The sequence below is a fragment of the Empidonax traillii genome, unplaced genomic scaffold (assembly GCF_003031625.1).
Source record: "Empidonax traillii isolate 1590-97213 ecotype Southwest subspecies unplaced genomic scaffold, ASM303162v1 scaffold56:size2478089, whole genome shotgun sequence".
NCBI lineage: Eukaryota > Metazoa > Chordata > Aves > Passeriformes > Tyrannidae > Empidonax > Empidonax traillii.
Genome location: NW_020955249.1, coordinates 634928 through 659569, shown reverse-complemented (window position 1 = coordinate 659569; position 24642 = coordinate 634928). Strand labels below are relative to the sequence as shown.

At 42.0% G+C, this 24642-nt stretch overlaps 1 protein-coding gene across 12 annotated transcripts in view; it reads right to left on the bottom strand.

The window, feature by feature from the left end:
* Positions 1-24642, bottom strand: part of DPF3 (double PHD fingers 3) — a 159550-nt gene that overhangs the window by 78199 nt on the left and 56709 nt on the right. For 8 of the 12 annotated variants that reach the window (XR_003570733.1, XR_003570734.1, XR_003570735.1 and 5 more), the window contains exons 2-3: positions 9745-9905; positions 4608-4715 (exon numbers count right to left, since the gene is read on the bottom strand). Coding sequence is in view for 8 of the 12 variants with exons in the window: in XM_027879642.1 (XP_027735443.1) it covers positions 4608-4715; positions 9745-9905 (269 nt within the window). In the remaining 4 variants the exon portion in view is untranslated. Of the gene's footprint in view, positions 1-4607; positions 4716-9744; positions 9906-20340; positions 20437-22191; positions 22197-24642 lie in introns of those variants that run through there. The other 4 variants (XR_003570736.1, XM_027879650.1, XM_027879649.1 and 1 more) reach the window with 2 other exon arrangements.

Sequence of the window (24642 nt, the reverse complement as noted above, 5' to 3'; positions counted from 1 at the left end):
AATCAGTCACAGTCTCTACAAGGTAAATTGGTTTGGTTTAAAGAGATAACAGCTCATCTGTAAGGATTCTGTTCATTCACCCACAAGCACCCTCCCCTAGGTATACCCCACATGCCAGATTAAAAACAGATCAGGCATTGTTCAACTGGATCTAAAAATCTTTTATCAGTACTTGCCTCAAGCAATTCTACCATGGTTCATAATAGCAACTGAAAAATACTTGTTTACTTTTACCCTTCAACAGCCAGTTAAAGAAACCCATTTCAGTAGCTCAACTGACCACTAGACTGCCCAGACATAAGTAACAAGACAGACACCAGTGCAGGACACCAGCTCGTTCTCAGCACAGTAGTAGCACACACAAACTCGACACCCTTCAAGTGGGTGGGAAGACTGCCCACTATGAAACCTTACTATTGGCTTTCAGTCCTAAACCAAAGAGCAGCAGTAAATTGAGACAAGATCTTTCCAGTCATATTCCTTACACTCACATAGCACGTGAAATAAAAGCCTTGTGTGCACACATGTACATAACTATATTTAGCCATCTTTTAACACTGAAGTAGGACACTACCAATTTAAATTCCACCAGAGTTTTTGGCCATACTCATCCTATCTATTCTCATCTGCATAGCTGCAAAGCTTGGGTAATGCCTGGCTGTCAGCAGGGTTTACTGTAGGTAATACCACTTCCACAATTTTGATAGCTGACCCAACACAGAATCATACCACCCAGCACCACAAAACCATTAAGTATATAGGACAAGGATCAATTAAGATTTCAAGCGGCCTTGGGTCTAATCAGAGATCAGTTTTCCATTTCTAACCCTCCTCTTTCCAACTGCTCAGATATTTCTGAGGACCAGAACTCTACTGCTTGCCTTTACAGTACCTGCAGTTCACAGTGATGGTAGAGTTAAAAATTCTCCTTCTTCCATTACACTGGAAGAAGGCTACCCAGCCCAAACCTCTCTGTCAACCATTCCCAGACTCACAGACTTCCCATGCACAGGAGCTCAGCTCTGCTCTCAGTCTTTTACTGGGCAGGAGAACAGCCAGCTGAGTGAATGTGGAGGCACAAGCTGCTTATGTCCTTCCCACTGCTCTGTGTTGAAGTCCTGTGCAAACACTGCTGCTCAGTTCCGCAGAGAATCAGGTTTGCCCACACTCACTTGAACAGAAGTCTATTATCACAAATATTAGGAGAGTATCAACACCTAATAACTTTAGAACTCTGTACCTATGGGATCACAGTATTAGCAACATGTCAATATATTGCCCATGACCTCGAATATGTTTCAAATCTGTGCAAGTGTTCATAGGAGTCTTAACTGGCAGGCTATAATGGCTCACGGAACAGCTCCTATCAGTTACAACGATGAGCCCTTGGCTACACTTAAGCCATAATGCTTGGTGCTTGGTTCTGAGGATATGAACCTAACACTGAAAGATGAAGACCAAGCCATGTGAAAGTAAGTGTCAGGCACACTTCGTGAAATTCTTGAAGATCTGGTTGTAATTTTGACTGTATTGTCATTGAAGTAATTATCATAAGTAAGTTTGGCAATACTTCATTTCTCCCACATATCAGTTGGATATGCCACTGGATAAGACAGAGGGTGCTTAGAAATAGCACTAATATGAACACTGCTACACCCTCGATCAGACCACTTTACTAGGGCAGTCCTTGCAGGTAACTCTGAGTAGAGTGATAGATGAAAACAGACATCTAAAGGCTGCATCAGTAACATCTATTCCAGTGTTCACATCTTTACAACTTTGGCTGTAACTAGTCTTAAAACCAAACACTTCAATTTGAAACCAAATACAGGCAACATCAGGACAACAAAAGCACTGTGTTCTATTAAGATGCAGACATCAACCGACCCCAGGAAAAACATTATAGTGAACCTTGCATTTTACAAAAAAAACAGCAGACCGTTGGACCATAATCATTTTCCTCATCAGGTTTTGGTATTACCAAATGTGAAACTCTCACTTATTGACTGTTGTCATGCACTACCTAAACCTGCAAAAGTAGGTTATAACTATAAATGTTATATTATTACTGAATGATTTATTGTACCCTTAAACTGATAGCAAGACAATAGTTTGATTCTCCTTACTAATCAGCTCATGACTAGCTATGACTTACCAAAACAAAAATCCTGTGTATCTCCTGAATTATGTAGGTGTCTTGAACTTTTCGACACAACTTCTTGCTACAATAAGCCACTCCAAAAGCTCAAGTGCAGTCCAAGCAAGTATTCACACCCCTGGTGCCAACCCCACTGACTGCTGTATTGGCTACTTTTGGAGTTAAGCTCCCCTTCAGTTTGTTACAGTAGCTGTCTTAAGAGAAGCATTTCTACACAGCCAACAAATGTAACACAAAACACATATAAGGTTTAGCCCAAATTTGACATTGTAGAATTGCACTGCCTGTGTATGTTATATAACAATTATAAATATATATAAAATATATAAACAATTTCACAGCCTCCTATACAAAAATCAGCTATTTGCATATTAAATGAGCACAAGCACTCTCTAGCTGCTGAGAACAGCTCTAACCCACGACTAGGATGCCCAAGCCCTAGGGGAATAAAACTATGGAACATTTAGATTAGATTTCTTTCAAATGTATTTTACATGTCCTACAGTTGTCATCTTTGTGCTTTTAAAGGGATCTTAAATTTCCACATCTTTGCCCCACACAGTCATCTAACATTTAACCAAGGACTAAAGAGGTCAACATTAGGTAGCTTCCTAGGTTCAGCATTAGGTTTTACCACAGTGTTCCCCTCCAAAATGCACAGTATTTCTGCTGGCCATGTCGAAAATAAATTACACTATCTTTCTCCCAAATTTTCAAAACCTACATTTAAATGGAGATCAAATGTTTTCCATAGGTTTTATACTTTCAAATTGGAGAAGGGAAAAATCTCACTTTTGGCTAGTGAGTCTATTCTGGATATGCACAGATGGAGTGAAATTATTTTGTGGTGTAACTGATAAGAAAAGTTAATCACTAGATAGAAATTGGTTGGAAAATAGATTTAAATGGCAGTGCAATATAACTCGCCTTATTTGGTTGCCACGGGCAATGCAACAAAAGTAGCACTCCTGAGATGCAGAGGAGATGTTTATAGCAGGGAAAACAACACAGAGACAGACATGCTGAGGTCTCTTTATCTGATAACTTTGTGGTAATTGCCTTTCATGCCCTGTGGCATGTAGGATGCACTAATTTGGCATTCAGTGAATACAGCAAAGAAATGTAATGCAAACAAAAAAGAGTCAAACTCTACCCTACTGCTTTACCTTATAAAATTACTGAAGTGCAGCAGTGCTGGCATCATCACAAAGTCTGAGGTAGGCACTTCTATGAGCCAACAGCATCCTTTTCCTAGAGTCCAGTCTCATTTTCATCAATGTACATGACTGATTTCATCAGTTCTTTCCAAGCAGCTCTGCTGTGAGGTCTGGTTCTATTTGCTGACTGAGATTTTGCCCTTGGTTTGAACCCAAGGCAGTGGTTACAGGGATTTCTTCCACTTGTCCAGCTGTCCACTGATGTCTCTAATATTGAAGGTAGGGAGTCTTCAAAATCTGTTTCTACCAGAATCAACAGGAATTTTGTCTCTGATTTTAATGGATTTAGAATTTGTCTCTGCTGCCCCTTCCTTCCCTTTACCAACTACTGTGTAGAACAAAGTCACCAGTATTGCTGAGCATAGCTCAGTTCCCAGGCACCTCCTTTTGTCAAACAGGTTTTTTTAATATTCTTAATATACATTTGGGGGTTTTCTCCTGTACTTTTTATACTGGTAGTGTGTCACCTCTTAAAAACCACATACAGCTGTGAGTACATGTGTTCCCTCTTTCTCATAATGGCTGACCCCAGAGACAGCAAGCCTTTGTTACTAACTGCAGGGAAGAATGCACAACACTACGCTCTACCTGACACAGCTGTAGCTCCTCAACATCTGCTTTACAGTCAATCATTCAGCATCCAGACTCATCACTTCCTGTAGTTTAATTGTGGGAGAAGAATACCAAGGACAAGAAGAATGAAAAAATAATGGACAAAGGTACACATACAGACCGATACAAATACACAAATGTGGCTTATGTTCACTAACTTTTATTATTTGCTGTTTATAATCTGGTCACATCCCTTGTCCCCAGCCCCATTAGGAAAAATCTTATCAGTGTACTCTTCCATACACACAGTGGTCTTTTTCACGAAGATTAGGCGACAGATGCCAGAGTGAGACTTTGTATTAATAATGTACAGAGGAAATAATTAGTAATACATTGATCCTTTACATCCTTATGAATTGCTAATAGAAGCAAGGATTTACCCCTGCAGAAGGTAAATTCAGCTCCCATTGCATTCGATACAAGTTGTACACATTTTTGTAAGGGATGAATCGCACGGAGAGGGTTTGGTTGTTATTGTGACAGCAAATCAAGTAAGACACAACAGATGCAATGAGAAATGGTGGGAGAGGGGCAAAGATAAAGTCCAAGGTCTAAATGCCAGGTTTGCACGTATGCCAGCTGCTCTGCAGTGCAGGAGAGAAAGGCAAACAAATACTTACCAGGTTTAATTTCCAGCAGCTTCAGCCTGGAATCCTCAGGGGGATGCAAACGCCTCTTTTTGCGCCAGCAACGTGCTGGGTATGTGTACAGCTGACCTGGGGCCAGGCCTGAAGATTAAAGGCAAAAAATTAATCAGATTTCAGTTTGTAAACCACAAGCACTGTCTCTAGCATCTTTGTTCTTGCCCTTCCAGCATCTCCTTGTTGGAGGGTTGAATCCTGCAAATCATGAGACAGAACTACACACTCAAGGCATCCAGCGCTCCTGAGGCTCCTCAGCACCTCTTGGGATCAGGCCTACAGAGAATCTAAGTTTCACTTAGAGACTTCACTCAGCTCACTGAAACCAAAGCTGCACATAAATAATTTGTGATTTCTTCAGGGTAAATAGAATTTCAGACTCTTCTGGGTCACAAGGGCGATGCCTCCTCCACAGGCAGAGAAGGCCCCTTGGGAGAGAAAAGATGAAGTTCTGACATGCAAATCTTGAGGCCCTGATGTACAGAGCAGCTCAGGAAATTTGTGTCTTCCAAATGGGAGCAAAACAAGATCCAAGAGGTCTGACTATGTGGACTCTGTATTTTCGCTTAAATTCTTGATATTTGTTTGAATACCAATTCTTCATTCTGACTATTATCTCCTCATGCCAATCTCCTGGTTGAGCAAGGAGATATAGCAGCGATGTTTACATTATTGCATAGTCCCTTAAATCACATTTGGCATCGCTGGCCTCTGAGCTGCCCTGGCTCTCCTGACAGCTACCCTTTAGCCAATGTTTGAGCTATATTTCTCTCTCTTGTATTCAGAACACAGCAGGGCTTCGTGAATGCATCACTACTAGGGGCACAGAAGCTCACTGACAAGTGTTCCAAAGTATCCTCAACTGCCCCAGATACTCATGACATACAGAAATACCCAGAAAGACACAGAAAAGTTGGAAGAATTAAATTCTTTGCTCTGCTTCCCTTGCCCTCTCTGTCCCCCAGTTCTCCTTTGGCTCCTCTGTCCTTCTGCCATGGTCTTGAAGTGTGACTGCAAGTCCAGACTCACTGTCCTCAGAGAACAGATAAGACCACATAAGAGAGAGAACAGGAGTGTTGTTACCATATTTGAAGCTGTACCAGCAATGAACAGCCGGGCAGCATCTAGGGGATGCCAGTAAAGCAGAACAGCTCAAGGACATCAGGATGGCCCAAGAGTTTTCTCATCCCTTCTGAAGCAGCCAGGAGAATATATCATCTTGGGAACAAAAATGACTCACCAAACCAAATGAGAATAATGAAAAAAAACAATATCCTGTTACTTGGGGGTGGGGAGGAAGACAAAATAAAATAATTCACCACAAGGGAACGTGCTAATCACATTCTGCAAGTGAAACTTAAGATCCTGTTTTTAAATATTTGAGCTGTTGGGAATGCCAGTTCAGACCCCAGCACTTTCTACCCACTTCCAAGGCCTTGGTGCATAAACATAGCATTGACAGCATAATGCCTGGTTGTGGCCAAGTGATGGAGTATTTGCAGAGATCCTGCTTGTTTCAGGGCACAGAATTTCATTGGTTCTTTCATTCATGGTCAGCAAGCTGGGCATTATGCCTACTCCAAGGACACATTTCAGAACAGGTTGCTTAGGACTGGTTTGGGAATAAAAATGTGAATACCTAGCACTTCTATAGTGCTTGGACACTCCTCTTCATAGCACTTTGCAAACATTAGCCACTGCAAACAATTGCTATAATGATGAGGTGGATTGTGCCTGGCTCTCATGTGAGTAATTAAAGAGGTGGAGGCAAGAAGCCTCACCCTTTCACAGCAGGTCCTGTTCAAGAACTTTCACATAACATTGAAATGGTGGTTGTTAGACCAAAGCAATAGGACAGAGAATCAGCCCTCCATTGCATGAGTTGCCACAGAGGAGTCATTTGAAAGAAATAAGCACCACAGCTTTTGTCCCAGACAGATAGGAGTAAAGATGTACTGAAGTTTTGGGGGAGTTTCTGTTAAAGTAGGTTCAACTGTTGAGCGCTTTTATATGAAAGAGCAGTTCTGGATTGAGTCAGGACACTGAAAGCCAACTGCACATGCTGAAAGTCCAACTAGATATAAAGCAGATATCCTTGAAAGGAGAGAGATCAGAAAGCCTCTTTCCTAGAGGACCTCCAGGTGGCAGGTAGATCAATAAGAGATGGATGATACAACAGCCACCTCTGCACCCCTTGAGGTAAGCTCTCTGTTCCCACTCACAAAACCCCTGTTCATTAATACACTGCCATCCAATTAACTTAATACATGTACCAGACCTTAACTTGATCCAAACCCATCAATGCTACCTTCACTTCTCTACCCTGTTCCCCCTCTGTCACTGTGCTGCCTCACGTGAATTGTAGATCTTACAGAAAGGAAAGGCAACAAGGAAAGGGTCAGTCCTGAATACCTTGAATCTAGCCCCTTCAAAGTCGATCTGACACTGGATATGAAAATAAAGCATATACAGTTCTTACTGTCTTTAGTCCTCGGTGGGTTGTCTTTCCCTCTGGTACCTTATAGGGCAACCAGAGAAGGTTCCAACCATTTGCTTATAGAGGAAATAGCAGAACCTGCAGTGAGTTATGTTGTTTATCTCATTAGTGCAGGAGAGTCATAACTCAAAGTTCGTGTGAAAGGCCAGGGAAGGAGGGGAAAAGGAGGGAGTTATGTGCAGTATTGTGTGAAATTAACCCTGAACTGTTTATCATGAGATGCAGTTTTCTGACTCCTTTAACAAAGAGGACAGCAAGGACCCAGGTTAATGTGCTGAGGTCCTGACTCTCCTCTGTTTTTCCAGCCTGTGTAAGTGAAAAGAGAACGTGGAGCTTTGCCATTTGTCTTTATGTAGTTTTTCAGGTTAGGGGTAGTAAATAGTAGTGAGCACAGCACACAGGACAGATACCAGGATGGCTGGCAGGGCCAAAAAACAGGCATGCTAAAACTGTAGAGGGATGCTTTGACTCACCATAAAACTACAAGAAATAGATTATGCAAAGATACCCAAGGGAGCACTAAATGGGCTAATAAAAATCAAGTAAGAGGAAAGCAAATATGGGGGAGGAGAGCTGCTTCATTTCACACTGATTATTCTAAATCAAAATAACAAAAGCATCAGGTTTGGTGGCCAATCCAGACACAGGAGGCTTCTTTCACTTGTTACTCTCTGTGAAGAATGCTCCACCATTAGTCTCTACTGCAGACCTGCAGGAGAAATGTCACTGGTTCCTTTTTCATAGGGCGAGCTGCCGAACAGTTCACTATCAAAAGTGAGGAAAGAAAGACTTGCAAAGTGAATTTGCTCAAGGCAGTCCACAGAGCTTGTGGCTGAGAAAGGCAAAGCATTAAGACCTCTCGGTTCCTGGTGTGATGCTGTAACACTTTTTTGATGGTTTCTTCTGCAAGTGCACAGACACCAATGAGGCCCACACAAGACTTTCCAACTATCTTTATAGAAACTGCTGTTGACAAAACATTACACATGAATGTAGTATATGTATACCTGTTTCTATACATACCTCCTGTGTTCAGAAGAATAAAACTAGCAGCATCTTACTCATTACAAGAACAGAAATTCCTTGGGTAAACGGATTAGTCAAAAAAACACAACCAAACAAACAAGCTGCTTTTGCCAAAGCATAATCTCTAAGGAATGGGGCATTTTCAGCTGAAGCAAAAACTCAGCTATGGTTATGAAGCAACCCTACAAAAGAAGAGTGAGTCCAGAAGGTCAGACAACTCCCAGCTTGTAAACCACATTCAGTGGTCCCAGATTATCCCAGCAGTTTTCATAGCTGAAGTATTCTTAGGGTATTTCTAATGCTGTAAAACACGTGTCTTCTGCATTTTACTAATAGAAAGAGTTTTCTGATAGTAGTTCAAGACAACACTAAATCTACTTTAGATATTTTAGGCATAGGATGAATGCAAGGATCCTTCCCTCAGTATATTGTAGGAAAGGGAGAAGGGAAGTTTTAGCTAAGTCTCAGCTAAGCACTATTCAGAAGCAGCAATTGCTTTCTTAGCTACAGGAGGGTAGGGGAAACATCCTGTGCGTTCCTCCCACTTCATCTCCTGTAAAGGGGCCAGCGGAAGAGACTAGAGCAGGCTACACCTTCCCATAATTTCAGATCTAGAATCTGGGGAGGGGAGGAGGGGGGAGTTCAGTATGGTTTACATGAACTGGCACATATTTATGCACATGTACATGTCATGCTTCCAGTGACCACGTACCCTAGCCCCCTTCCTGCTTGGATTCTCTACTCTTTACTAAAGAAGATAATCAAAAGAGTAGGAACTCAGTTTGGTGCTATCAAAAAATCTGTTCCCTGAGCACATTGTTGGTCAGACACTGAGACATAACCTAGCCATATTCCCCCGGTGGTTCAGAAGGACTTCTGTCAGAGTAACATCTCCAGTCTTTGAGCTGGTGACTGTCCTTTGCCTCTCAAACAAGGATTCCAGATGGATTTACTCTAACAAAGGAAAGACTGATCAAAGTCCACAAAAAAACCCAGTGCTCTTTTCCCTTGAGCTTCACTGAGCTTTAGAACAGGCATTAGCCAAAGCTCCTTAAGGAAATACACTGACTTCTTTCTGCACCCAAGGGAACTGCAGCTCCAAAACCGATACCCAAGTAACTTGTCCAAAGCAGAATCAGGACCTATATGTGTATTTCTAACCACTGGAACAACGTACATTCCATTACCTGGACTCTTCTATATTTTACCTCGGGTTTATATCCTTCCCGATGTAATTCCTTATTTTCAGCACTCATCTGAGAAATTCCCACCTCCACCTTGAAGAAATTCCAGTCCTACTGAGAGCAGAGCATTGTGTCTTCTGCTACAGACTGGGATCAATAGCATTAAAAGAGCTATGTTGATGAGGCCTTAGAAACTACTATGTCACGCACTTCTACGGGTAGAGAGAGAATAATTAGCATGAGCTCTCAGCAGTTACTAAAGGAAATCCCCTGCAGGCACAGAGGTTTAGGCAGCTTCTCTTCTGTGTGGCCTGTAGCAGATTTTTGCTCCTATTAATTAAACCCCATGAGGGCTCAGTGGCCAGCCCTCGATACATGCACATGCATACACAGACACAATGCTACCAACCTGGTCCCCTGTGCCTCTTCTCCATCCAGATGTAGCAGTTGTTCTGAGCTACCCCAGTTTGTGAATCCAGGAAGGGAAGGCGGACACTTCGCTCGGCACACAGCCGAGAGTTGTAGCTGCGACAGTGTTCAATGGCTTCTTTGTAGAACTGGTCCCCGAGTCTGCCAAAAGAGACAGGGCAGACAGTGAGAATGATTGCACTGCCCCCTCCAAAAAGACTTAGGGAAAGGGGACATGAGGTTGGTTTAAAAATGGACAAACGGAAAAACTTTGCCTGAATAGATGAAAAGGTTGCTGACGGGAGAAACTGCTGAAGCAGATCATGCAGAAAGTGTCACCTAAAGATCAGACTCTCAGGAACCAGACACGGATTTTTCAGTAGCAGCATGGCTACTGAACGATCAAATGATGCAACCACATTGGCCCATGACCCTGAGTCAGGCACATGTACACCATGATGAACTCATTCTATTGTTTTTCTTCCCCCCATAGTTTGTCCAGTTAATTCAGCAAACCAGTTATTTCAATCCCCACATTACAGCAACTCCTGCAGCATATTTTGAGCAACCAGAAAGCCCGCCAAGTTTAGAAGAACTTCGCTCTAGTGTTTCTAGCATCAGAGAGGCCATAAGATCAAAGAATGTAGTCCTCTTGTGTGTTTCTGAGGCATGAAAACACACCCCTTAACAACTAGAGCCATGTCTGCAATGGCCAGACTAGACATTTTGTCATAAGCCTTCCAGACTTTTCCACAGTGAAGCCTGAGGTGCCAAGAGCTTCAGGCTGCAACAATGACAAGATCCAGCATGGCAAAGGCTACTTTCCTCTGGAGCCTAGTGGGAGAAACATTTCTAAAGACAGTGTCACTTATTTCATAAATAAATATTTGTTCAAAAATTTTGTGGAATCTTCATCTTCCCTCGAGAAAAGTTTAAAAACTCTGCCTGCTGGAGATTACCAAAATCTGCCCTCCAAATTTTTCTAAGCAGGGAAAAGCATCAAAGTAAAGCTACCCTGAGGACTCAAAGCAGCTGTCGTGCTGAAGCATTGCAAAGTAGGTGGGCCACACTGCTGAACCTCATTCTTGATCTATTGTCAAGGTGAAGTTTAGTCATGACACAAATAGCTAGGAGAGCTACCCATTAGAGGTAAGTTCATTAGAAAACAGGAGTAGAGTGATATATAGCATAAATTGCTCTGACTCTGATATTCATTAGTGTGCAAAAAGAGTACAGCACACACAGCAAGGGAGCCAAAGGGATGCATGCACAGAGATAGCAAGGGCTCCCTTTCCTGTTCTATTAGTTGTTTTCCTTGCTACCCTCTTTTGTAGGCACAACTGGCATATAAAATTTTGCACACCTCTGAATGTCAAATCAGTTCAAACTGCTCAGTTTTACCACCTGTATCTTTTTTGTGACTTACATCTTTTAAGTCACTCCTCAGGCGCACCTTACTACTTCCATGGGAGTCAAGTGCTTTTCCTCTGGGCCATACTGGCCCCACATCCTCTCACTGACAGGGGCCAAACACAGAGGCTCAGGGAAGAGCACAAAGACAGCAAATACCAAGGGAGGTACCTCTCTAGCAACCCCTTCTCACTTCTGATGATCAAAATTTAATTTCCCCGGGTCTCAGGCTCCCCAGTGATGGGAAGATTATGCTTAATAGACCTTGATGAATCTTCCTACCATTAATTTACCCAACCAACTCTTCAACCCACTGATCTTTTTCATACCTAAAACATTGTGGGGCAGAGTTCCACAGCTGAAATATAATTCATGTCAAAAAAGAGCATTTTCTTAAGCTTGTTTTAAACAATATCTCAATGTCATTGTAACTGTATTTACAATTACAAGTCTAAGTCTCTCACAAAACTTTCACCAGCTCATTTTGCTAATGACCAGAGGGTAGCCAGAGCATTGAGTCTGTGGATGAGGAATGAGTACCACGGGTGGATGATTGAGCCCACCAGCTTCTTGACGCCCCTTGCCACTCTGACTTCAGCCACCACATTTCACAGTGTCCCCAAGAGAGGGAAGGGGAAAGCCCCTCACAAGCAGAAAATGACACAGGACTGACTAGATCCTTTGGCTACAGAGACTTTCTAAGGGTTTTTCAGTGGTTTTGTGCAGCAGTGGATGTCTGTGTGAATGTGATGCCTCTCAGCCCTGTGCTCCCCTGCTGACCAACTCCCAGGCAGCTGTTGGTGTGGGGATCTTTGGAGGGCAGCTGAAGGAGAGAGCTCTCTGGACTGTGCAAGCAAGTGGAGGGTACAGCTGTGGGCAGAGCATGTATGGCAGGATCCCTCTGGACACCGAATCCCTGCAATGACCTCAAACGCCCTTTTCCGTAAAAAGGCAGGGGGGAAGGGAAGGGGAGCATGGGAGAAAGGAAGAGATAAGCTGCACTACTATACAAAGAATGTGGCTAGGAAGAAATGAAAGCTTATTAAAAGCTGTAATTAAAGTTGTACACTTGTGTAATCAAAGTCAGTAACAAGGAGACTCCAGTTGATCAAAGATTAACAGCTCCTTCCACAAACACTTGAGCTAGCACAGAGCTATGTCAAATTCCTCCTATATTAAGCCAGGGATGCTCACTAACTCCAAAGAGTTTACTGGAAGGAAGAGCACAGATGTGTGACAACAAACTGCCATCACTGCAAAGGTTCTCTTTATGCCAAAAATCACCTCAGTCATTACAATATGCACACCACAAAGCACCCATATTAACAAAAACAATACATCTCAGCAACGCAGATGTAGGATCTGACAGGAGATTACTTCCATTTCTGCCTTCTTCTAAGAGTGAAAATAACTAAAAATCTTAGAATGTTAAATATTTGGCTTTAAATCACACTATCAAGTACACTGTAAGATTAACTTTCAGATTTTTTAAGAGGGTTTTGAGAGTCTCATGACAAAGAAGCAACTAAGCTATTGGGTCAAAATAATTCTTGACAAAATCTTGTAATCTAGTTGTTTTACTACATTTAGTTTGAAGATTTTAAATATGTATTTTATGCCTTATAGAAAAAAAATAATTTAGGAGAAGCATTTAGTCACCTCCATACTTTAAAAAAGCTTGCCTTGGCTCCATTACAGCAAGTATGACCAAAAAAATGCTGTCCCCTAAGTATTCACTGGAAAGTTGTTCAGATACTGAGACCTTGAGGAATTGCTCTGACTTCACTTATAAATTTATTTTTTTTAAGTGACAAATAATGAAATACAGGAAAGTAAAGAAACAGTATTTCCTTATGACACTCATATCTCAGTGGTAAACAGCTTCTCTGCAATTACTTTTGGGTGGCTGATTGTTTTGTTTTACCATTAGTATTTACTGGAGGGATTCTGACTTGTTCCAAATTTCAGTTAGTTTTTTTTAAGGAACTTTGAACTTAGAGATATTTTTTTCTTTGTTGGCAGTGCTACACATCTAAACACAGTATATTTTATTTTATGCAGGCAAAACAGAAAATATTACTAGAATCAGGGCAAAAAAAGAGAAAGTATGGTCCTATTGTGTTCATCACTGTGGAAACAGGGAGGTGGGACAAATTCCAGTCCCCTCCTGGTGGGTTTACAATGGAGCTGGAGAACAGACAAGGGTGGGAATAAGACTGAGAGCACACAAGCTCAAATGAGACTCAAAGAGATCAGTTGAGTTTGAGCAAGTGAGGTATATGAGGAGAAAAAAAAGAATGGACAACATTAATAGTAAAAAGTGTATTGTATGTCAGAAAAAGATTAACTATCTGATGCTACATGCTTCATAGTTTTCCCAAACTGTGTTGCTATGGAAGACTTACACTTCATCTCCTGAAAAATTATGGGTAAAAACTATGGGGAATTCCTGCATTATTTTTATGAAAAGTATGTATGAGTCAGTGCTCTGCTGTGACTGACTGCTGGGGTCAGTTCTTCCCTTTGGACATGGGAGTGAAAGGTTACACAGACTTGTCTAGATTGATATTAATGACACAAAATCATCAGCATATGTGCAGATTTCAAAGATGCTGGGGAAAAAAAACCCAAGGCGGAGACATGAACAACTGCTGGTAAAGGAAGGCAAATCGTACTGAAGGCAGCACAACTGGAAATACTGACTACAGTTGTCAGCACACTGCAAAAAGCAAAGAGCACTTCAGTGCAGAGCCACAGGTGAAATCCCAGATGTTTGGAACAGGCGTGCCAGTGACACTGCTGGCATACACACAAGTTTTGCGCTTACGTTCCAGCCCACAGACACTAAAATAACCCCATTCTGGCTGATTAATAAAAGCTCCCTGACTTGGAAAAGAACAACCTATGCTTTTGCAAACTTCTGCAAAGCTGTAGGAGGGCTAAATATTTAGTAAGGGTTTTTATTGGTGAAAAAAGGTAGGATTGAAACTAAACAGCAGGCTTGGACCAATGGAAGTTCATTGTGAATGGGGAGATGAGCACTCTGAAAGCACCACCAGCCCCTGTAGATGCTGGGACAGTGATGTGAGGCTGGTGCAAATCTTGGCAGCCTTGCAGGTAGTCCTGGCATGACAGCAAGCACCAGCATAGAAGATTGGATCTGTGACTTTCTGAGGTAAGTGTCCTTTTAAGTGTTAAGAAACTGCAGTTTTCTATCATGGAATCAGATCAGGTAACAGTGAAGTCAGTAAAGAACAACTCACTCCTTCTCTCAACCTCTGCCTGCCTATTCTGACCAGACAATAAGATTTCTGAGCAGACTCCAACTTACTGCTTTTCTATACAGTACCTAGTGTCATGACTTCTCTGTCTAAGCATGTAAAAAATGAAAAAAAAAAAAAAGGAACCTGCCTAGTTTATGATGTTCATTTCTGTGCTTCTGTGCTGACAAGGGATCCTGATGAGCCCTTGAAAGATGTGGAACAGCTCTCCACCCCTACTTTCCAGCCCATCCTGCAAACTCAGATATTTGAGTGCACTATACCTTTTACAAAACCTATAAAATGAGCAGAATCTAGTGCAACCCCTCCTGCAATGTCCAACGCATTTCAGGTTAGGATCCAGAGAGGGTGAGCACTCACTGAAGACATATAACCAGCCAAGCTCAGCCATAATTACAGGTCCACATCACTCCTGGAGAACTTATATTACAAAGAACCGGTTCTCCTTATGTGCAGCTCTTTAATTTCCACCAGATCCTCTGAGTTTGAATCCATATTGTCTCCAGTTCCTGAGGCCAGGCCTCTTTCTAGTCATTTCCCTCTAAAACCTTCTCACTACATGACTAGGCAAGTAAAAAGCTGATAGCACAGAAAGAAATGACTAATCATGTAACAGAAAGTAACAGACTTTTCCTTTTGCAGTTTGCAATGGTCCCCAGCATTCGTCAAAAATGTGGGACTTGTTTTCCTTAAGACCCATAGAGGTTTTGTTTACTGAATGTTTAGACTCTAATCTTATATTTTAGATAATCTGACACTATGAGGAACACTGAGGGAAACTGAAAAAGACATCTTAAATCAGAATTTGTTCTTCAGTAGCACTGACATCCAGCTTAAAACTGGACAAGATCTGAGAAGTGTTGTGAAAGAAGTGACACCCTGTAGCTTCAGAAGATACTTTTCAAACTCCTTTTGGAGGTGTTCATGAATGAGTCTGAAAATGAAGCACCCGTGAGGTCTCAGGCCTTCTCACAAAATTGAACAGAAACTAAGAAACCATGCAGGTGCTACCTGAGCTATCAGCTGCCTGAGACACTGCAGACCAGCTTGGCCAATCCCATGTCTTGGCAAGTGTAGAGAGAACTGCACTGAGCTGGCTAAAGTCGCTCCTTTTTGGCAGGTCTCAGGAGGCTCCTGTCGGGTGGCTTCTCCTTCTCTCCATGAGCCATGACATGAAGAATGCCATGGGCTCAATTCTTCAACCATTTCTATTTAATATCTATGCAAAACCTCCAGGGAACATGATAAAGTACGCAGGCAGCAATGCCAGTCACTACACACTGATGACACACAGCTTACGTATCCTTTTCCCCCTCAAGCACACAGTGCTCTCCCAAATCTCTCAGTGTTGAAAGCAAGGGCAGCATGCCTGGCAAAGGCTAAAGTAATAAGAGATCAGAATTAGGCTGGCTGGAAGTGGTAAACATTACATGCACTAATGTTGTTAATGATCCAAAGGCAGACATTATTGTGGGCAATCTAATAGACACAATCGGCAAAAGGCCCTTCCTCTCCATTCAACATAATTCTCTTCTCAAGCTGTGTCCTGGCCATACTCGTGTGTGTTTCTCCCATCTGGGCTGGCCTACTCTCACTCTCTACCTTAGCCTAGATAAGCAACGAAGACAAAGCAAGTTGCAAAACTGTTGTGCTCACCCTATCACAACTCAAGCCAAAGATGTCCATAGGCCCCCACCTTTCCTCATGCCTTTTCCTCTTAGACTATGAAACACCTCTGATTTTCACGAAGGGCACAGCGAACTAAGTTCAAGCTTTCACGCTGCTTGAATATATGCTTCTCCATTCTAGATCCAGATGCAACTGGAAACCTGTGCTTAACAGAGCCCAGTATCACCAGAATCTTGAAGCATCTTTGGACAGCAAACCCTCAGCTCCAGAGTATCTTCCCAGAAGAGATAAAGCATTCTGCTCTGCTCATCCTCACATTACATTGCAAGTTGCTAACACAACATTCATCAAAAGATCCAATCAAAAGAAAACATGACACATTCAAGAGTGTCAGACCACTATTAAGCATTAAACAACAAAGGCCTGGCTGGGCGCCTCCTTTGGCTGTACTCTCTGGAATTTCTAGTCTATAAGCAGTTTCTAAATGCTACAAGCATGCACCCTTTGCAACTGCAGAAAGGTAGGACATAGATACTCAAGAGAAATACAGAATGGCTTTCCTGATGTTAAGTGAAGCATAATGAATTGTTCAAAATCCTACCACAAACTCCAATGGCAAGCCAGAAAGGGCAGGAATGTGCAGATTCAGTTTTCTCATAGTGGTCAGTTGCATCTGTCCCTGCACAACATTTTCTAATGATGTAAGGGGTGTGAGCATGAGCAAAGGCAAAAAAGGATTTCCAGATGTGCTACAGGATGACTCAAACTTTCTCGGCTTTCAGTTTTTTAACATAAACTTGGCAGCTTTCTAAAGGCTCACAAACACATGTCTATCCTAGACTCTCCAAGAACCAGTGTCACTGAGGCAGCTATTTCATTTCTATACATACTGAATAATTTCAACTGATGGACAAGAAGCCTGGGAGTCAGAATAAAAACTGGCTAGCAGGACTGTTTCAGTACTAGGTAGACTACACAAATCTGAACACAAAGTGGTACACAGCTGCAAGCAGAGACAGTGTTACTGGAGCAGCAGTGATCGAAGGGTAAATGGAAGAAAAGGCTTGCCAGGAGAGCTAATGCCTTTCACTGGAAGAACTCATATAGGGAAGTCAAAATAGACAAACTTCAACCATTTGTTCAAAGTACTGTGGTAGGTGCATAAACTGCATGTGGTGCAATAGATTAGGAGCCATGAGAGAGCTGATGACAAGTTCCTGAATCAGCACTGGCACAGCTCAGACATCACAGCAGTCAAGAAGGTGCCCTGAGCTATGAGTCTAGATTGAATCCTAGATCAGTATAAAAGCAATGTGACGTTTTTCAGCACCCTCCTCCAAGCACCCACCATTAGCCCATCCCTTATACAGAAGGGCAAAGGAATCCCCTTTGGCCAGATATTTATCAGCAGACTTCCCGTGGTGGGTTGGAAATCCCTGCTGGGTATTTGTGTCCAGAATCGACAGCTTGAATCATGGTGTGATGTTGATTCATAACAGAGAACACGGCTTCGTAGAGTGAGCTACATTCACTACTCTGGAAGCAGACTTAGGCTGTAATTTAATCCAGTGTGAAACTACAGGTATCATCTCATGCAAAAAGTCTGTCTTTGAAGAAAAATTACAAAAGATAGGCTCAACCTAAAATCTGAAGAAAATCAATCTGATTAGCCCCATCCTCATAGGTATTGTAGAAGTATAAAAGCTCTGCCAGCCTTTCCATTTAAAGAAAAGAAAGACCAGCACAAGTTAATACTGCCAAGAAGAGTGTGGTACATGATGGTATTTTGTCAACAAAAATCTGGCTTTCAGGATCAAGATCTGTTGCTGTTTTGTGCAGGAAGAAGGACCAGAGCTGGAGGTGCTCCTCTTCCTGCAGCTGTGCATGGCCCCAGTCAAGGCCTGCATCAACATTCCCAGCTCTCAAAGCCAAAAGAGTGGGGTCACAGTGCCCATTTCATTCAGCTGTTAACATGCAGAGTTGCTGGCTAGATACAACAGGTACAAGATGACGTGTGCTTATGAAATTAGGTATTTCAGAAGATTAAAGTTATTGGCCCCACTTAAACATACTGGACTTTGAACAGTCATACTATAGTGCGTGTGGTAATTTGTCCACATCTCCTCTTACTTTCTTTCATTCCCATTGTGAGGTGTCAGCAGCAGTTTCCATGCCATACACCAGGCTACCTAAGGTGTTTTCAGGGACGGGCATCGCATACAATCTCTATTAGACTCAGCACAGTGACCAATTAGGTTAATCTCAGAGGCAGATTCCTTGGGGATATCTCAGAGCATCTATCCTTTCCCAGGCCAGGGTTTCTATTTTAAAGAAATGCAGCAGCATCCAATTAAATGAACAACAGATGTGAAAGGTAATAACCTATAGGTTTTTTGTATCTGAAGACAGCAGTCAAAATTCAGCTTGGTCCTAACCTCCCCGAAAAGGTCAGAAATTCTCTCCAATTACTAAAGGAGTGAACTAATGAAATCTTCAGCAACTGTATTAGATTGGACGTGACAACATCCAAGGGATTTTTTATATATATATTTTAAAGGAGCAACTCAAGCTGCTGGAGCTTGAGGTCACCAGAATTCTGTTTGGTTTAGTGCAACCATAGTCTTAGGGGCCAGATGTAGACAAAGACAAAGTCTATCCATTCAGCTTCCACAGTTCTGATTTCCCACAGTGGACCTATCTTTTGCATTCCTAGTAAAAACCATAATCTATCACCCAAGCACCAGGAAGACAGCAAAACAGAGTTCTACAAATTACTCTGCCATGACTTCCTTTGTAGCTTTAACAGTTCCCCTGCAGAACACAGGTAAGATCCTACATTTACCTCACTAATAAATCGTGTGCATCACTTCCAGCACTGTCTGTACTAAAAAGATGCTCAGATCATGAACAGAAATCCTCTCCTGGCTCTAGCTGTGTTAGCTAAAAATATCACCCATTCCCTCCTACCCTGCTGCTTTCCACTGCTTGTCTCCTACAGCTTACTGCTCCCGCACCTCCTGCCAGTAGCAATACTTGCATGAGTGCTCCCTGATTCAGTTCAGGCAAGGCCATTTGATCTGTTCGAGCAAACCCAGCTGACATTGCCTGGAGGAGTTGACAGCGAGCTCACAAAACCCCTTCTGCCACCAGAGGTAGTGTCCAGCAGTCCAACAGCTCAGGTTAGTCTTCAAATAGCACACTTGCTTGTTTGCAATGGGGCAAAGTCTGTCCACACCATCAGTGGTGACAGGCAGTTCATTCAGTCAGCACAGCCTTCTTGGGAGACACAGCATTTACAAACGGAAGGAGTTTTTTCCCTACCACCCCATTTACATCATTCGCCCAAATGACATCAGCTAAGCTGACAAGAGCATTCCTTTTCATGTGTCTCTCAGCATCTCATCTTTCATGAAGCCATGTATCTGCACCAGAGCTCAACAGGCAGTGAGATGCCAGGAAAGACCATGGAGGTTTTGGATGTTTTAAGCCATGAGAGTCACAACAGTCCAAGTCCAACAGCACACTCCTGGTCTGAATGACCTTTGTTAGCCCTCTTGCAAATTCTCAGGCTGGGATTTCCCCTGCACCTTGTGCAGTTACTTAGTAGAAAAATATACAGTGCCATTCAATTCAGATGGCAGAATTTAAATGAGATTAAAATAAACATGCAAGTAGAAAAGTAGTACAAATGTTCTTAAAAGGCAGGCAAGCTTCCCCACCACACCAAACTGTTATTACATTAAAATTTTAGGTACTTCCTGTCCTTTGACTAGAAAGAGTTAGTGAGCTCACATTTTTCTGCTGACTTTCCTCTTTTGTAGGAACCTGATTTCTCCTGCTGCAAAGGAAATCCCACTACAGGAAACAATCCATTCTGCTCAGGTGAAAATGATCACACAAGTAGCAAAGTAGAGATTTATATACATCTAACATAAAACCACATAATTATTAGAGTTTACTTTGCCTCTGATGTCAGCCTTGGAAAAAAAAATATCAGCTAGAGCCAATACCTTAAAGATAAAGTTACTAATCTGGAATAGGTAGTACTTTCAGTTCCTCTGTTACAATACATATAAAAACAGAATGCACTTGTAAGAAAACACAAAAATTTACTCTACCCAGTCAGTAATTATCAACCTCAGAAAACACAACAGGAAAACATATTTTCTGTTCTTTACAAAGTCCTCTTAAGCCTAGATAATTAAGATTGTGTTTCTTTATTACTTCTCTTGAATACATAGGAAAAATCATTCTGTTCCTTGTATAAATCTACTGACCTCAGCAGATGTACAGCAGGGACATACTTGACTCACACTACATAGGGGAATTCCCAAGAGGACTGTGAGTTAGATTTCCTTTTCTCACCTCTTTCCCCCAGCTCTACCCACAAATTACCTCTGCTGAGGTAATGTTATCAATCCTCAAAAAAAGGAACAACAAGAAGTAGAAGAGGTGAAACAGATGCATCCAACACATCATCTCACAGCTTCCTCTGCATAAAGAGTGCCCTGTATTGAGATCAAACTGGAACTAACTTAAAGGTCTAGGCACAGGATCTTCTGCAACTGGAACACATCCCATGGGAACAGAGCAAACTATCATTGCAAATATTCACATTTAACTCTGAGGAGTGATGTTTCAAATACCTGTGCCCTTGTTTCTGTAGTTACTTAGGAAGCACATAAGAGGAACTCCTTAATAAAGTCAAGAAAAAATACTTGCCAAAACTTGCTTTCAGAAACTCAAATATCTGATGGTTGTTCCCCTACATATTGACTTTCCTTGCACCTGTTTTTCTTCTGGCTTGCTTCCTGTTCTCAGCACTATCTTAATTCAAGTATCAGATTGAGGTGGCTATTACTGTTCAACAGTTCAAGCAAATAGAAAAGCCTTGTAATTCACTTAACAATTAGCAAAGTTTACAAAAGTGTGTTGCTGCAATTATCACTGAAAAATAAAGATCTTTTCTTCTGCTCAAGCAGCTTATTCTTTTGGCAAGTTTCACTATTCTGAAAGACTCCAGTTGTTTAATGCATACCCCCATCACGCTAGGGCAGACTTTAGGTGTGTCTTTGGCTCTATGTGTTCACTGAGGTCTTCAAACACTCATGATGAAACCTTGCCTGTGACCAAGCATCAGGTCCCAGTTCAGCACAGCACATTACTGAGTGTGCAGGTCCCCTTCAATTCAAAGTTAGGCAGATATTTGAATGTCTTGCTGAACAGAGATGGCAGCTGAACAGACAGACCATGCTCCAGTGCACTTTTAGAATGAGGTCTCAGAAGCAGGTACACGTGGGCAAGGCTGTTCAGGTCAGTTTATCATGTTTTCCCAGCTGGAACTAGCCAGAGGTAACACATTGCTTCCATTTTCTTTCTGAGATATAATACCTTGCAGTAGTTAAAGCCGCAGGTCACAAAAGTGTAATCTAGGGATCGTGAGACAGTCATTAATCAATCAACTGGTCAAAATAGGAGCTGGGTAGATATCATTATCTCTACATTACAGATGAGATACAGAGGGTTTGCATAATGAAGCCAAAGAAGAAGAGAAGTCACTTTTCTTATTTCCCACTTTTGCTCCATCTTTTCTTCTGAAATCTGTTTTTTCACTCTGCAAGACTTCCTTCCCCAACTGCCATCTAGCAATTTTCTTGATTCAAAGCTGACTCCATGTCATTTTGAAAGCTCGTTGAACTTCTTCTATAGAAAAACCAGTTAAAGAAATACAAGAGTAACCTTTTTTTCTTTCCATATATCCTGTAAAAGCTACCTGAACACTGCAGTGAAAATGACAGTGACAAGCAAAGACAATGACTAAACAAGAATTTGGACATGGAATTAAACTGCATACTGAGTCTCCACTTGTCTACATCCTAATTAGTACAGAATGGAGACAACCATCACAGTGGTCTATAAACAGGATGAGAAAAAGATTGACAAGTAACTGAAGGAAAAGAACTGAGGGAGTCAACTGCCAGAGCAAGGAGAGGTTGCAGAAAAAGAGAGAGACAGAGGTTAGCCCATTGCCCTGGAGTAATGGCTAGCCTTTAACACACGGCCTCTGCTCCTGTCGCTATTTCTTCTTGGACAGGTTATCTCAGGAATTTATGCTTTCCAATAATTACCTTTCAGAGGGCTCTCACTTATCTTGCAAGAGGAATCCAACAGTAACTTGACCTGCATTGCTCATGCAATCACCATCCACCCCCTCTAACCTTTCATCTCATCTCTCACAGCAATAGCAAGTTCTTCCCAGACTTCCATTGCTGCATCAGCAGCAGTTGATAAAACCAGTTGGTGAATTTGATAGAAGAATTTTAATGCTTAATGTTACACAAACATGGATGAGCTTGCAGGCAAAAGCAGTAAACTATTACTAGCAGGTTAAAATACCTCTTGTAGGAATGTTATATTATCCAGAACTGAAGATGAACAGTGGTCTTGCACCACTACAAGAAGCATTTCTACCTGAGAGCAAGTTTTATTTTTTTATTGCAGCAGATCTCAGAGCCAGTTAGCATTGGCTTGAATAAATTTTTGGAGCTGCAGGACCCTCTGATTAAACACTCTTCCTGTTACCCTCCCAATTTACCCTTCTTCTACACTATGTGAATTGCTTTTCTCCTTGAAACATCAGTGCCAAAGGGAAGCTTTTGCTTTTGGCATTCACTCCAAAGGCATTTCAGATGAACTTGTCCATCTTTGCTCAAGTATATGTCATTACACTCAGTGTAATTATACTCCCATTCGTGCTCTGATCAAGGCCCTCTCAGGTTGGCTTTTTGTGTAAGAGACTCCATTACATCCAGTACAAGCTGATGGGCACCAATTTATTCCCATTACCACAGCTGGGACAAGGAGAAGGATTTGTATTTTCTATTCTGGATGTAATGAGACATCACAGTAGTGATAAGGAAATACTTTATTATCAAGTTCTGAGAAAATATCAGTTCCTGACACAAGGCATAAAAAGTCATATAACATTTACCATGGGACCCTGTCATCAGTTCGAAATGTATGGTCAGTGCACATGAACCATTAAATCTCTATTCCGGTGTGGATTTCCCCCAAACGGGCTTACAGCCACTTCGGATAGATAACCTGAGGAGTCTCTATTTCTTTTTCTTACACTAGCTAGACAACTAACTTCAGCCTGGGAGAATGTCCACGCATCACTCTGACTGCATTATTTTAAAGGAGTCACATATTGCATTCAGACCCGTGAGAACTATGGACAAATGCACACACTCTCACAGGCATTCCCATGCTCCCATCTGAACAGGATGGCACCACAAGAAAGAGTTTGATGTGGGGAGAGCATGAGAGAGGAGGGCAAGGGAAAGCTGCTCTTCCTTCATTAAACTTCAATAGGTGCCTAGGCCCAGCAATGCTGCACTACAGTTTCGATTTATGTTCCCCAATTAAGACAATTCACAGCATAAAATTTTCTCTTTCTGTTTTGAAGGGGGAGGAAGAGGAGAAAAACCACATTCCAAGCATTTGGCACAACAAACTTCCCCAGCTATCCTCTGGGAACAAAAAGGGAGGGGAAAAAAGGCTTGTCACCACACAATTTAAAATAACCCGTCTTTGCTGGCTCCACTCTGTCTCAGGGGTAGATCCAAGTCTTAGCCCCCACCCATTAGGGCTGCAGGCCCAAAACACTTGACATTCATCAGGAGAAACAAAACAGCTACAAAGGCAATGGAAGGAAAAAGCAAAGAGTCCCTCCATGGGCAGAAGTTGAAAAGGGCAGAAAATTAAAGGATTTGCAAAAAGGCCACATTGTAAGGAGGTTATGGAAGTCTTCTGCTTCCAAGTACCATCACATGCAGATGAATCATCTTAGCGTAGTTGCTACTAAGCACAGAGCAGGCAGGTAAACGCATCCTTTGGAGGGGACAGGTCTCCACTGTGATTAGCTTAGGAACTGTGATTATTTGACAGTTGCACTGCTGGCTCTGTCACATGTGCAACAGAATGATGATCTCCATCCTCTCCAAACTGTCCCCTCTTCTCTCCAAAGAGAACCAAAAGCCACATGCCTCAAATGCTAAAAAAAAAAATCATCATCTTTGGTGAGAGCTACAAAAGAAAAGCCCTTCAGATATTCTTTGGAGTTTTTGTGGAAAGTACACTAGATCGTTACACACTAAATCTTTCTCAGCATAAAGAGAAAAACTAGGAGACAGCACCATGTCACTCAGTGAAACACAGGTCATTTTTTTGCAGAAGACGGAAAACAATCTAATGTATTACATAGCTCAACAATGCTCAACTTGAGTTTCTTGAAACATCACATGTGAGTTCTGGAGGAATCTGTAGGCTTAATCAGAGCCTTTCTGCTCAATAAACAAGAAGGTTTACCCAATATTTAAAAGAACTAGAGATTGGTCTTTAATCTCTGATGTAGTCTAAGAGAGAAGCAAAAAGATGGAGAGACGGAAAGCGACTCCTCTCACCAGCAATCAGGAAGAAAATACAATTGCAGAGTTCTACAAACTAGTCATGGTGTGATGATCTCACACTTCACTAAAGCGTCCTCTCACAGTTTAGCATCAATAAGCAACAATGAT